General features: G+C 43.8%; 1 protein-coding gene across 1 annotated transcript in view; it reads right to left on the reverse strand.

The window, feature by feature from the left end:
* RFX7 (regulatory factor X7) overlaps nucleotides 1-14,101 on the reverse strand; it is a 445,260-nt gene that overhangs the window by 162,813 nt on the left and 268,346 nt on the right. The window contains exon 2 of the mRNA XM_069624888.1: nucleotides 11,163-11,196. Coding sequence (XP_069480989.1) covers nucleotides 11,163-11,196 — 34 coding nt within the window. The remainder of the gene's footprint in view (nucleotides 1-11,162; nucleotides 11,197-14,101) is intronic.

Consider the following 14,101-nt stretch of genomic DNA (forward strand, 5'->3'; position numbering starts at 1 on the left):
ATGAATCAGGTAAGGAAGATCGAATACTTTTGGGTGCCGTGGACAAAGGGAAGGGTTTGATCTCAGTCTTTGAGGGGCTGAACATTAAGCAATGTGCACTCATCGAGTATCATAGACCAGACGGCCCCTCTGTCTGGCTCTGTGACTCAAAGCTTGAGGAAGGAGGCGACATGTAAAGAAAAGCACAAAATCTTGAGGGACGCCCAATTTCTGGAATAGCAGTTCATGCGCTATCAAGGCAACCAGAGGGCGATTGCGAGTTGTAGAGGATGCACTGCAGCGGAGTAAGTGTGAGGGAAGTTAAAGACATGCACTGGCGCCTCAAAGGCCACTGTGTGGGTTTCACATATTTTCACTGTAGCTATTTTAAACCCCTGTCATTTTTGATGATTTTTTTTTTTTAATGGGGGGTTCTTCCATCCCTCCTCAAACCCACTCACCACCACCTCTGTCCACCACCCACTACCCACCCCCCAATTCCCTACCCTAAAGACACAACACACACATATATATATTTTAAATGGGCAAAACAGCCACGGTGAAAACACCACTGTGAAAATGGCCATGTTTTAAACGGCCACAGTGAAATTAAAGCGGGTCATACTGTGTTCTCTGATGATGATTGATTGATTGATATTGGTGGTGGAAGACCACACCACCATCCTCACCAACAACCTAAAAATTAGTTCCCAGAGTCTGCTTCTAGGAGATTTCAACCTAGGCCTCAAAGATCCCAAAGACCTCCAGGCTACCCTCATTAACAATACCCTGTCAGAATTAGGCTTTACCCAAAGAGTATCCACCTCTACCCACAACAAAGGGAGAACCCTTGACTGGGTAGCAGACTACAACTGTGCGGCCTCCATCACATCACTGCTAATGCCTCTCAACCATGGTCTGACCACCACCTCCTCACTTTCAACCTTGAAGCTACAAGCCCCATCACTAATAATTTACTTGCCACAGATATCCCCATGAGAAGCAAGAAAAATATCACAGCTGAAAAACTCATCCCCCTCATCCTACTGACCTTGAACCAACTCTCAGCTACCTCCAACCCCCACCAACTTGTAGAAAGTTATAATAACTTCATGCGCTCAGCCTTAGACTCCATTGCACCCCTCAAACTGAGAAAATGTAAGCCAAAAAAACACCTGAACGCTTAGTTCTCTACCCACCTAAAAGCTCTCAGACTAGAGAAAGGCATAAAGGAACAAGCTTGGAGAAAATCTCCTACATATACTAACAAGCTGATCCTCAACAAAATAGTCTCATAAAAAAAAAGAAATCATCCTCGCTAAACAAGAATCATAAAACCAGAGAATCTCACAACCCAAATCCAGCACAAAGGAACTGTTTTCTATTATCAAAGAGCTAGAAACTCCTGTCCTAGTCCCTGACACGTGTGAAAGAAACAATGGTGCACTAGTGTCCAAAATGCCCTGTCCAATAAAGTCACAGGCCTTCAAATCAAAATCAACAACAAGAAAGAATCCCTAACCAACTATACTAACTCTTCCAACACTCCCCCATGCCCTACACCTCAGAACCCCTCACCCAACCCACCCACACGTTTCAGCTTCTCCAAAGTCTCTACATTAGAAGTGGAAAAAATCATCCTCAGCCTTAAACCGTCTAATTGCCAGGGCGACCCTTGCCCCACACAAATCATTAAAGACGCGGCAAGAGACCTCTCACCATTCATTACCAAACACATTAACGCCTCCATTTCTTCAGGCATCATCCCCAACAATCTTAAAGAATCGTGGGTCCTCCCTCTACTCAAAAAACCCTCACTAGACCCTTCCATACCCACCAACTACAGACCCATCACCACCGTCCCCTTCCTGCTCAAAATATTAGATAGGACTATCAACAAATACAAAAATATCTTGAACAAAACCACCTCCTGGGAATCCGGCAATCAGGCTTTAGACCCCAACATGGGACAGAAACTGCTCTCATTGATCTTAAGGCCCAAATCGACACTCAGAGATAATGGGAAAACTGCTCTACTACTCATCCTAGACCTCTCAGCAGCATTTGATCTAGTAGATCACAAAATATTGTGCAACCACTTGGACTCGGCCGCCCACTTCTCCCAAGAAGCCATCAGTTGGAATGAGTCATTCCTCAGCAACAGATCTATACGTGTCTTCTCCACCTCTGCCTCTGCTGACCCCATCCCCATCACTTGTGAGGTCCCTCAGGGTTCATGCGTCTCCCCCACACTGTATAACGTGTTCACGAAGCCCCTGTTTGATGATCTTGATGGTCTGGGTATCACCTACACTAACTATGCCGATGATACCAAGATCCTCATCCCGTTGACGGGAGATTACAACAAGGATTTGGCCTTGGTGAACAGTGTATACCTCATCATCCAGGCATGGATGGCCTCCCATAGTCTATGCCTGAATGATGACAAGACTGAACTCATCATCCTCGGATCTACCACCAATCTAAATAAACTGGACCATAACTACATCAGCTTTATTATAGACGGCAATCCCATCAAGGTATCTAAAGAAGTAGAAACCCTAGGAATCTAACTAGAATGTGCCCTCTCCTTCCATAAACGGGTTACTTCCATGGCCACCTCCAGAGCCTATACATGTAAGCTCATAAGAGCAGCCAAACCTTTCCTATCCACTCAGAACTGCATTACCTTAGCCAGAGCCCTTGTATTATCAAAACTGGACTATTGTAACGCCCTCTACGTAGGAGCCAACAAACAGGTAACCAATAAAATCCAGACCCCACAAAACAATGCTCTGAGAGCAGCACTCAGCATCCCCAAGAGAGAACACATCTCCAATATCAAAATCCTACTCAAAGTAGCCTCCTTAATACACAAATGCCTCAATAATGCAGCCCCCCGCTACTTAGCCGATAGAATAAAAAGATACACCCCTAACAGGCCCACCAGATCCACCAATGCTATCCTACTTACAGTTCCCAGATTCAATCGAACCAAAATGGGCGGCAACAGCTTCCAGGTGAAAGCAGCCCAACACTGGAACTCTTTACCACCCTCCCTTAGGACACCTCAAACCTATCCCCACTTTAGGCGTAGCTACATTCAGTGGTTAAAGGATAATGACCAATAACTGACCTCGCCTTTACTAATCATGTAATCACGTATACCTGTAAACTGTAAATTGTATATTACTGCATCCATCGCACTGTATCAACCTATGTACACAATGTAATTACTGTACAGCACTGTAACCAAGCTAAGAATAACCTTGCTGCTCCTGCGCCCTCATACCTTCGGGACTGGCGCGCAATATAAATAAACACAAACATATTTTATTTCTATCGCGCTCGTACACAAGTGTTTCAAAGCACGGCAAGGGAAGGGAACAGGGGAGAACAAAACAGCGATCTTACTAGGCCCAGTGACATTGAGAACGCGCAAGTGCATGGGAGAGGGGAAGGGGAAAAGTGCGAAGCAGAGGAAAAACAGATAAATAACAATAAATAATAAAGGCAACAAACAGTGGGATTTGAGAGATTCCTTCCCTACTTGATACTCTGTCAGTGCACCACCCCCACGGGGACTATTGTACTGTGGAGGAACCGAAATTGCCCCATGGAAAAGATCTCCACTTAGGGCAGAAGGGACGACATCTTCAGATTCGTCACAATACATGGTTTTTAATCAAATATTTAGCAACTATGAAGGATGCATCTGTAACAGCATTTGTATAGCAGTATTTAGATTCCATACTTTTTATGACCACAGACAGCTTTCTTTGGGAAAATTATTTTCATAGTGTATTATTGCAAAATACCTCTCAACAGCACTCTTTTCCCCACTGTAAATTGGGAGCTGTAGATTAAAGATGCCCATTTTCTTTTTACGCTGGAAGAAAAATAAATCGGTTTCCCACTCTGTATGGAAATGGTACTTCTGCCTTTTTTTGGATGGTGCGTCTGCATCTGCACCGAGGATTTCAAGAAGGGTAATTTTTTTGTGTGTTTCTTTTGGGGTTGAATGTGCAAATGAGGAGTATTTCATTCAAAGAACTCTGTATTGACCACGTCCTGCTTTGTCAAAAAATAAAATCCACTGCCAGTTAAGCATATCCTCAGTGCATGCTAATTGCTCACATGCCAGGCCACAGAATTCTGCTAAGTGAAAGGAAGCCAAAACCTACTTTATGGACTACCGTTAATATGTGGAAACCAGGCGATCAAGCTACATGCAAAAAAAGTGTAAATCACAGGGCTAAAATAATCACAATGATTTGAAACGTGCACGAATCATAACAACCCAACCAATCATTATATTAATATTTTGAGCAAAGACGGTATGGTTGTAGCGAGGGGTGACTTATTCATAATGGGTGGCGACCTGCTATCCATCTGTTCTTTATGAAGGAGGCAGTATTAGAGAGAACAGCTCACAGGACCACTGCCTCTCCCTGCAGGAATCATGCAGGGCATTCTAGTTCATGACTAATAGGCAATGCCAGGCTTGCGCATACAGCTCTCTCAGACATGTTGGGAGCTCCAGCAGCACAACAATGGCTTAAAATAACAATTATGACATATTGTTTGCAATGGCATCAACATGGGTTTTACAGTTCCGGAGCAGTGCCGGCATATCCAGCGTACTGTTGGTGACCAGGCATCTATTGTAATTTTCCAAGTGTTGGAGAATTACTTGTATATTTTATCGTATTTTGCCCAATTATTTGCAAAAACAGTGCTCATAAATTGCACCATTTGTATTTAGTATTGAAAGGATGAAAATTCCCTGCCAAAATACATATGCATACTGGTTGCCCACAGATCTCTGTAGAGCTCCTGGTTTGGGTACATAGCCAAAGTAGGCAACCCTATTAAATGTATTCCCATTCCAAGGATCTCCTGAATGTTCTCTCCCTGAATTGACCATCCTGTTTTGTACTATGCTTGGTTACTTAGTAACTAGATTTAAGCCATATTAGTAGCGAGTGGGGGCGTGGTCTCGGCCTCCCAGCCAATGAGAAGGGTCAGCATGGGAGCTCCACATGGTAAAGCCCCCGCTCCGAGCCTCCTCGGAGATGGAGGCTGCCATCTTCCCCCGCTAGATAATCAGGAAAGTGTTCCCCTGCGCTCCCGCATACCAATCTCATGAACCCCACTCCCTTTTTCCACATATTTAGACCCCCCCTCCTACCTGTGCTCCACTTAACTTGCACTGCTGTCCCACGCCAGGAACATTAGTGCACCCCAGCATGTCCATGACATGCAACTAGACGCCATGCAAAGGGAGATGGGACATGTAGTTTGCTTCTCCCCGATCCATAGTGGCCATCTTATTTTGTAGTTTTTTAAGTTGAGGTTTACAAAAGGGGTGAGGGGACCCTCTTTTTGTTATAGAGGGGCCTGTGTCATGAGGATAACTAGCAGAGCACAATACTGGAACGACCCAGGCTACCCCTCCCTCTCGACACTTCCAGGTGTCTTTCACAACACATTTGACAGATTCTAGAATTGGATCTGTATTTTCATTCAGTAGATCACTGCTGTTTTATAATACAATAGTTTACTTTATTTTTTTTCAAACATTTTTTTTTTAAATCCCTACTTTGGGTTATTCACATGTTTTGCATATTTTACCAAGCTGAGCAAACAATTTGCTTGGTGCCCACATCTATTCATCATACTGTACAATCATGTAATGAAACTGTGGTATTTCAATAACACAGTGAGAGGGTTAGTATTGAGTGACTTAAAGTGTAGCTCTCATAACAATACACCTATCACTTCGACACATTTCCTGTTTCCAGCAGAAAACAAAAACTGGTCTGTTGCTGTAGTTTGTTGTTCATATGTTTTCCTCAGGACTGGTATGAAGGAGGGAGCACTGATTGGTGTCTAGCTCATCCGAACCTTTTCTTGGTTAGGCAATATATCTAGAGATCAAAACAAATTTTAAAAATTAGAACTAGGTGTATCTATATATGAGTGTGAATTCATAAAAAAATGTTTGTGTTGAACATACCTGTGCTTATTGCTTTTGTGTCTCGGGTCTGTGTTTATTTTCGGGTGCTTTGTGTGCGCCGTCTACAATGGCTCGAATGTTGTGCTTTGTATGACTCAGGTTGCTGCCATCGTGTTTAATCTGCAACACATGTGACACACATTTTTAGGGGTTGTCACATGCTCTGTATCTATAACATGTATTAGCCCAGATCATCTTATGGTAACTAGTGTTATTCGCATTTGCATAGAATTGACTGGCAACTGCTGCTATACTCTGTCTGTTTTTCAGATTGTGCCCCATTCTTTATTAGCTTGCTTCTACTAACTCTGTCTTTGCAACTAATAGACTCAAGGTTGCGCCGTGTACGGTTGATTTTGCAAACAATTTGATCTTACCAGTCACAGCTAAGTGGTCTGTAAGATTCCGCTAAACATTACGTTTTTTTCCTGGTCACTTAACGCCAAGTCAAAATCTAAAAGACAGATTGGTCCATACATAGCCCAACCCTGCCACCCAAAGAGGGAATCTATTAGTTCTACAAGTTAGTAGAAGCAAGGTAATAGGGAATGGGGCACAATCTGAAATACAGCCATAGCAGCAGTTGCCAGTCAATTCTATGGAAATGGGAATACACTAGTTACCATAAGATGATATGGGCTGATACATGTTATAGATACAGAGCATGTGACAACCCCTAAAAATGTGTGCCACCATGTGTTGCAGATTAAACACGATGGCAGCAACCTGAGTCATACAAAGCACAACATTCGAGCCATTGCAGACGGCGCACGCAAAGCACCCGAAAATAAACACAGACCCGAGACGAAAAAGCAATAAACACAGGTATGTTCAACACAGACATTTTTTAATGAATTCACACTCATATATAGAGACACCTAGTTCTAATTATTTTAATTTGTTTGATCTCCAGACATATTGTCTAACCAAGAAAAGGTTCGGATGAGCTAGACACCAATCAGTGCTCCCTCCTTCATACCAGTCCTGAGGAAAGCATATGAACAAAAAACTACAGCAACAGACCAGTTTTTGTTTTATGCTGGAAACAGGAAATGTGTCGAAGTGATAGGTGTATTGTTATGAGAGCTACACTTTAAGTCACTCAATACTAACCCTCTCACTGTGTTATTGAAATACCACAGTTTCATTATATGATTGTACAGTATGATGAATAGATGTGGGCACCAAGCAAATTGTTTGCTCAGCTTGGTAAAATATGCAAAACATGTGAATAACCCAAAGTAGGGATTTAAAAAAAAAAGAATGTTTGAAAAAAAATAAAGTAAACTATTGTATTATAAAACAGCAGTGATCTACTGAATGAAAATACAGATCAAATTCTAGAATCTGTCAAATGTGTTGTGAAAGACACCTGGAAGTGTCGAGAGGGAGGGGTAGCCTGGGTCGTTCCAGTATTGTGCTCTGTTTTTTTAAGTTGGGAAACGTAGGACACGTTTTTCTGAACTTTAAAAAAACACGAATTGTACCCCAACACAATGTGCCGGGGTACTAATAGCAATATTACCCTCGCAGGGGAGCATTACTGGGGCAGGTAATGTCCCGCCTGCCCCAGCTTGGGTAATGTCGCTTAATTAATCCTATGCATATCAAAAAATATATCTACAAACCACTGCTCACTTTTCCCACCTAATTACTTTATTTGTACTCTTGTTTCGTAAAACATAGGCTGAAACACAATTGCCAAGTCATATATTTGAAGTCATGGCATTGATAGCATGTCATTTTACATTTCGGTTTAGTTTTATAAATGTGAGTGTACAGGCACCAGAATGCAGTGCAGATAGTAGTTTTTCACATTTACTTAAATGGAAAATGGCTGCTGGCACTTGAATCCCTGTATTGGAACAGGCCTAGAGGTGGGCTCCTCCAGATCACAGCAAATTCCATCTTAACCTTTAATACAATTGGGATACTACCTTAAAACTGAGAACTCGCCATCTTCAAATAAAAGAATGAACCCGCAGTTTTTCCATAAAGAGCAACACGTACCAGGAGAGGGAGAGTGAGGGGAAGAGACCCAGGGACCCAAGACACCAAAATAAACACACATAGCTCATTATGGTGTCTGATGCAGGAAGATACTGGGAAGCCTCCGGTGAGCTAACAGTGGCTCGCAATCTACTGGTTGGAGACCCTGGGTCTAGACGCAGACTCTCTGCAGGAGGAACTCCATAATAAATACTGCTACACGGTCTACACAATGTTCACTCATTCTGAATGTAAAGGCAAGCAGGGAAGCCAACCTAGCAGTTGAGATTAGTTAGGTGAGAGCCAGTGAGGACTCATGCTATTTAGGTGAACATAGTAAAACGGAATCAATGAGCTATTGCTGCAAGCTTCTCAGAACGCATTAATAAAGTATCACAAATCCCTAGTTTTCATAAAATATTTCCAGAATATTCCAAACAACGTGGGAGGTGCCGCACACAATAGGCAGATTGTATACCAGGTCTAGCTCTGCCCCTGCACCCAGCTCTTCTAGGTGGAGGTATTTAGGGAGCAGACAATGTGTTATTCTCGAACGGGTCTACTGGGGTTGAACAGGAATAAAACAAAGTCTATTAGAATGTTTGTGGAACTGCTTTTTTTTCCTAAATGGGGGCAGCAATGACATGGGGCAATGAGTTCCACTGACAGTACACACTTGTCTCTAAGACACTGCTTTTGGTAGTAAGGTCGAGGCTCCCTAAAATGTATTTTACTTTGCTTATCCCTCATATCTAATGTACCAGGTCTACATTTTCTATTATTTGTAAATATGCCTTGAGAATCAGCCTTGATGGAATCAAACAACCTTTTTGGACTTGCATCGTGGATGTAGTCGCTGTTCGAAGAAAAAGACATCCAACTAGACAAGCTTATTTGAAGTAACAGATTTTTGCAGTGCATTATTACCCGATCTCCCATATAATACCAAAATAACTTCAGTGCCTGGATGTGACACACTCCCTCATTACACAGCTAACTGAGACGAATCCCCCGGTAATCCAGAGCACAATTTAAATAGAGCTTTGAAACCAACCTACTATAGTTGTGATTGTTTCGTCTAATCCCACCGGGACTGTAGCCTCCATGCTGCTTATGTGGGACCACTGAAATTACATGTTCTACTGCTGAAAGTACCACACTCAGGTCAGTCAGTACTATGCACTCTGCTGGCTGTAATGAAAAAGGAGAACCGTGACAGTCACCCAAGACCAGGTAGTGAGTGACCACAATTCCCCTGTGGAGCTGGAATCATCTGCATGGGTAAGACTACTACTGCGATCATGGTTGGACATAGAAGCCTAAAAAGTTATAATTGTTCCTCAAATTCCCTGAAGATCTTCTGAGAGACATTTCTTTACGTCTTCAATAAAACATGGAGCATAAGCGAACGGCTGTTGCTTAACAGCAATTGTCAGTGTGTAGTAAGGTTTCACCCCCAATACACAGGTACAATCCTGCCCATCCGTTGGAGATTGCTGCATATAAAAGTGCTGGTCTCAACTCTGATCCTACATGGTGTGCTAAGCCCCTTTGCTTATTTGTACCCCCAAACCCACAGAACCTGCCTTACCAATTCGGTACACACAATAAGTGGTGGGTTCCTTCGCCACTGCCACCAGTAATGTTAAATAAATGTGTATGTGATCGGGGAGATGAACGTGTACCCATTATTCGCCTACTCTTCAGTGAGCATACAAAAACCACCACTAAACATTAAATAATGTGAATCCCGTGAATCCTACTCAGGAGAGCAGTCATCCCTGGTCTCCCCTTCCAGAGTGCCTTTCTGGCACCCACGAGAATGCAGCCTTGTGCATTCTAAGAAGGGGGAGACTACTTTCCTCATGGAACGACCTGCCTGCAGCAACCCAACACCAACAGGGATGCTCAATGGCTGGAGCGACGGTTATCCACATCACAGACTCCGGAGCCGGAAAGTGGAGGCGGCACTAGCCAAAGGCAGTAGTATAAGGCTATTACCTGTCTTAGCCTGTCCTGGCCGACCCTGGTCACTGGCACCCGGACCCCTGCTCCTCAAAGCTTGTAACTCACAAGAAGGCACAGCCACTCCATGGCCACCAAGACTCCACCCCAGACTCTAAGGTATCTATGCTGAGCTTCCTCTCCTACATTTTCTACACTTATTCGGACCTTTCTCATCTTCTTTCAAATTCTAAGCTGCACTTTATTGATGTAAAATATCACAATGATCCATACGTACCTACCTTGACCGCTATACTTTCTAAGTTCGCCACTACCGGTCCCGACTGTTCACTGAAGTTATGTATAGTTCATTGATGTTATGGCATGGATGCCCCTCACGCTCCCCAAAGCCACCCTGTGGCTGTGCCCACTTCCCGCCATTGTTGTCTTACCCCCTGCTCCCTCTTCCCTAACTAAGCCCGCTTATTTGACCTTTATTTTTATGCTGCCTCCCTGTAACATGGGGCAAGGCAACATGTTTGTCCCACCTATTTTGACTACCTCTTTTTGTTCTTATGTAACTAAGTATGCCTGGGGTTAGGCAACATGTATGTACGTATGTCTTTCTAGCACTTATGTACCTAAGCTAAGCCTTCTTAACAGCGCTGCGATGCCCGAGGGCTGTTGTGCGCTACATAAATGCAAATAAATAAATAAACAAAAAGGAGCCTCCTGCACACCCATAAGCACTGCAGACTTTCACTCGGAAACCGATTCTTTGCCAGTTCAATCCCATCCAGAGCTTAAAAATGGGCTACTGTTCCTATGAAAGCCCCTTCACAACCTTCCAAAAATAGATGTGGTTGCTTGAGAGCAAATTTCGGGCTTATTATTGCAAGCTGACCAGTTTGAATTTGTGAACTTTGTGTAAAAAAGGGATAGTGATGAGCTGTAGATGACAAAAAAAACAATGGTGTATTTGTTTTGTTTTTAAGTCTCAATTGTTTATCGGTTTCCATCTGCATGGCCCAACAGGTGGCCTGGGATGCTTTCCAAGCACAACCAATTAAAGTCAGTGAGTAAGTCAGCCAGCCATAAAACGACCAACAAAATAACGTAACAATTAGATTTCAGAACCAAATCAGCACTTTATACAGCATTTCAGCAAATCGGAAGGAATACCTATTTAAATCGAAGCATTCAACCATTTAACATATAAAGCACTACTCACCAAAATGCTGTCCACTTTGGATAGCACGCTTTTGCTAGAGGGAGAAAACAGAGAACGGTGTCAGAGAATTTGTGTAATACACACTATAAAAAGGTTATCAGTGTTCTGGCCGACTGTAATTATTTACGAGAGTTTCGACTGTGCAGTCTAACAATTGCTTTGTCAGTCATTTTTCCATTTTTTTTCTCCATTGGTTGATCTTCAACTTTAATTTCTATTACAAACACAAGCATTGACTACGACAATAGGTTTGAATTTTGAATAACCATTGTATTTGCATTGCCCAGCTATAGCAGTCAGGTGTTCACATTATTGGATAGGTATTGCGAATCTGGAACGGGAAGTGAAAAAATACCTTCATAGACGCAGTGAGTATCCACATTTTATTCTACTGTCCCACTGTCTCTGGGACCATGCACTCTGCAGCAATCTACATGGTGAGAATCATTTTTCAAAGCATTACTTGGCAAGTGGAGGTATAACCACAGCATGGAATCTTTGGCATTTGCAGTAGTAAATACAGTCCCTCAGACATATACATCAAGTGCCGCAAATCAATCATAAGTACATCCATTTATTTTTATTTTTTATGAATACGCGTTTTTAAGTTGACCCAGCTCAATATTCTCCTCCGGCAATAATAAGGAGTGGGACAGTGCTTGTGTGGGTTATGTCTGGGGTGAAGGAATGAGGCTAAGGGTTATAACTAAATGCGTAGTATTTCAAACACACGTACTTTCTATTCCCGCAGCAACAAATCATTTAATTGATATTATTTTATTTCTATCGCGCCCGACAAGGCAAGGGAGGGGAACAGGGGAGAAACAAAACGATCTTACTAGGCCCAGGGACATTGCGAACGCGCAAGTGCATGGGAGAGGGGGAGAAGAAAAAGTGCAAGGGAGGGGGGGGCGAAGTGGAAAGTGCAGAGCAAAAGGAGAGCAGGAATACATACTGATAAAATACATAAATAATAACAGCAAACAAAAGTAGTAGTGCAGCCAGCAAGTGACAAGAGCTAAATTGAGGAAAGCAGACTGGGTAGGTCAGATAAGTGCAAGGAAGGAAGAGGGGGGACTGTATGGGTACAGATACAGACCCCAATGCAAAAGGTGGCTTTGAGGCAGTGCGGGAGGGTGGAAGGATAAGCAGGAGCCTGGGCCCGGACGACAGAGGGAGGCCAGGTGCACAGTGCCAAGAGAGACCAGATCAGCGGAGGAGGGCGAGGGGGTGGCAGGGGGGGCGAAGGCAGAATTAAAGAGGATGGTCTTAAGGTGCTTCCGGAACCGGAGATGGTTATCCTCAAGTTTTAGGGTTGTAGGGAGGCTGCTCCAGGGTGATGGATTTGGATTGAAAAATGTGCAGTTTCTGCAATATATAACGATAACACAAACTCTGCACTGAAATCTACAGAGACAGCCTATAATCCTGGAAAGACTTACTAGGGCCATTTGGCATGTTACAACCACATTGTTGGGGTAACAGCAAATGACAAGTATAGGCTTCGTCAAAGAGCATGAAACTGCAAATCCAAAAACAGATGTTCTTCAACCGGCTTATCAGAACGGTCTCTGAAATCCTACATTTGTTTTCGTATTGTTTAAGGCGAATAACCTTACCAAGCCGAGGTGTACAGCACCGGAAATGTGGAATAAAACAGTGTACATAGGGAGAACTGGATTAAACGGCTGTAGCCTTACAAGGGAAAAGAGGCCTTGATGGGAGGAGAACAATTCACATGACACGAAAAATGGTGTTAATGGAGGAAATCAAGTCAGCATTCAAAAGGGAACATATTTGCTTATTCATGCTGATCACAGAGTGAAACAGTACTGGTCTGGCATAAAAGTCACTCACGCCCAAGCATACCAGTTCTCCCCTTGCACACAACACAACACAACACAACACACCACACCACACCACTTCTTACTAATCGAGAGTAAATTATCACTCTTCAATGGTTAGTGGTAAGTGCACATTTTGTGCCCTGTGTGACGATCCTTCAGATGGCGTCACTTCTCCCCATAGGGGAGACCCTCTCCGTGAGGCTTAGGGAGGTGCGGCTGCTAACCAACAGCTCCCCTAGGGGTGGTAACAAGCAGGAGGATCTCAAAGGGAGGAACTCCACTCCTAGGGAAAAGGACGCGAGTCTGGGACATGGCCCCTTTAACTCCCGATCCCACAGGGTCATAACAACACCCAACCCTTCTCTACCTATGGTGCAGACTGAAACCATGTTTTATTGTACACTGTTAGACAATCATGCTGTGATGAGGACAGGGACGAAGAACATCACGAGCCATCAAGAAGGGTACTCGACCAGCTGTTGTCAATCGAACTGATGTTACGCTGCGGCCGTCACCACTATTTAAACTAAACAGTAGAGAGAGACTTTGTTCTGTTCTGAATCTGGAAGGAAAACCCAGCAAGCGAGGACGCAGCCGAGAAGCCCGGGAGATTGAAATTGGGCTTTGTGAGAGTGCAGCGAGGCAGCTCTACAGAGTAGCAGAGGCTAGCAGCAGGACGCTCGAGAAGCGTCTCACGAGTCAGCTGGGAGTTGGCAAACTTGAAGTGGAGAAACCGACAGATGCTGGCATGATCTATCATGGGTGGACCGGGCATTGCGAGAACTGCACCGAGTCCACCTACTCTGGCCTACCGCGGAGCAACGGAGGTGCATATATGGGGAGTATGAGAAAATTGTGGTGGTGGCATGACCTGTAACGGGTGGACCGTCCTGTCTGGAATGTGTGCCGAGACCGCCTATAGTACTGGCTGTGAAGACAAGCAGGCCTACAAAGAGAAGTAGTAGTAGAAGCGAACCAACAATCCTGATGCCCCTGCGAAACTTGTGAAGCATTCCCCAAGAGAAGGTAATCGGAATAAGAATAAGTCCAGGAGGGAGGTGGGGGGGCAGGAAAGTTTGAGATGGTGAATCG

This window comes from Ambystoma mexicanum, chromosome 11, assembly GCF_040938575.1.
Source record: "Ambystoma mexicanum isolate Mex_15411 chromosome 11, UKY_AmexF1_1, whole genome shotgun sequence".
Taxonomy (NCBI): domain Eukaryota; kingdom Metazoa; phylum Chordata; class Amphibia; order Caudata; family Ambystomatidae; genus Ambystoma; species Ambystoma mexicanum.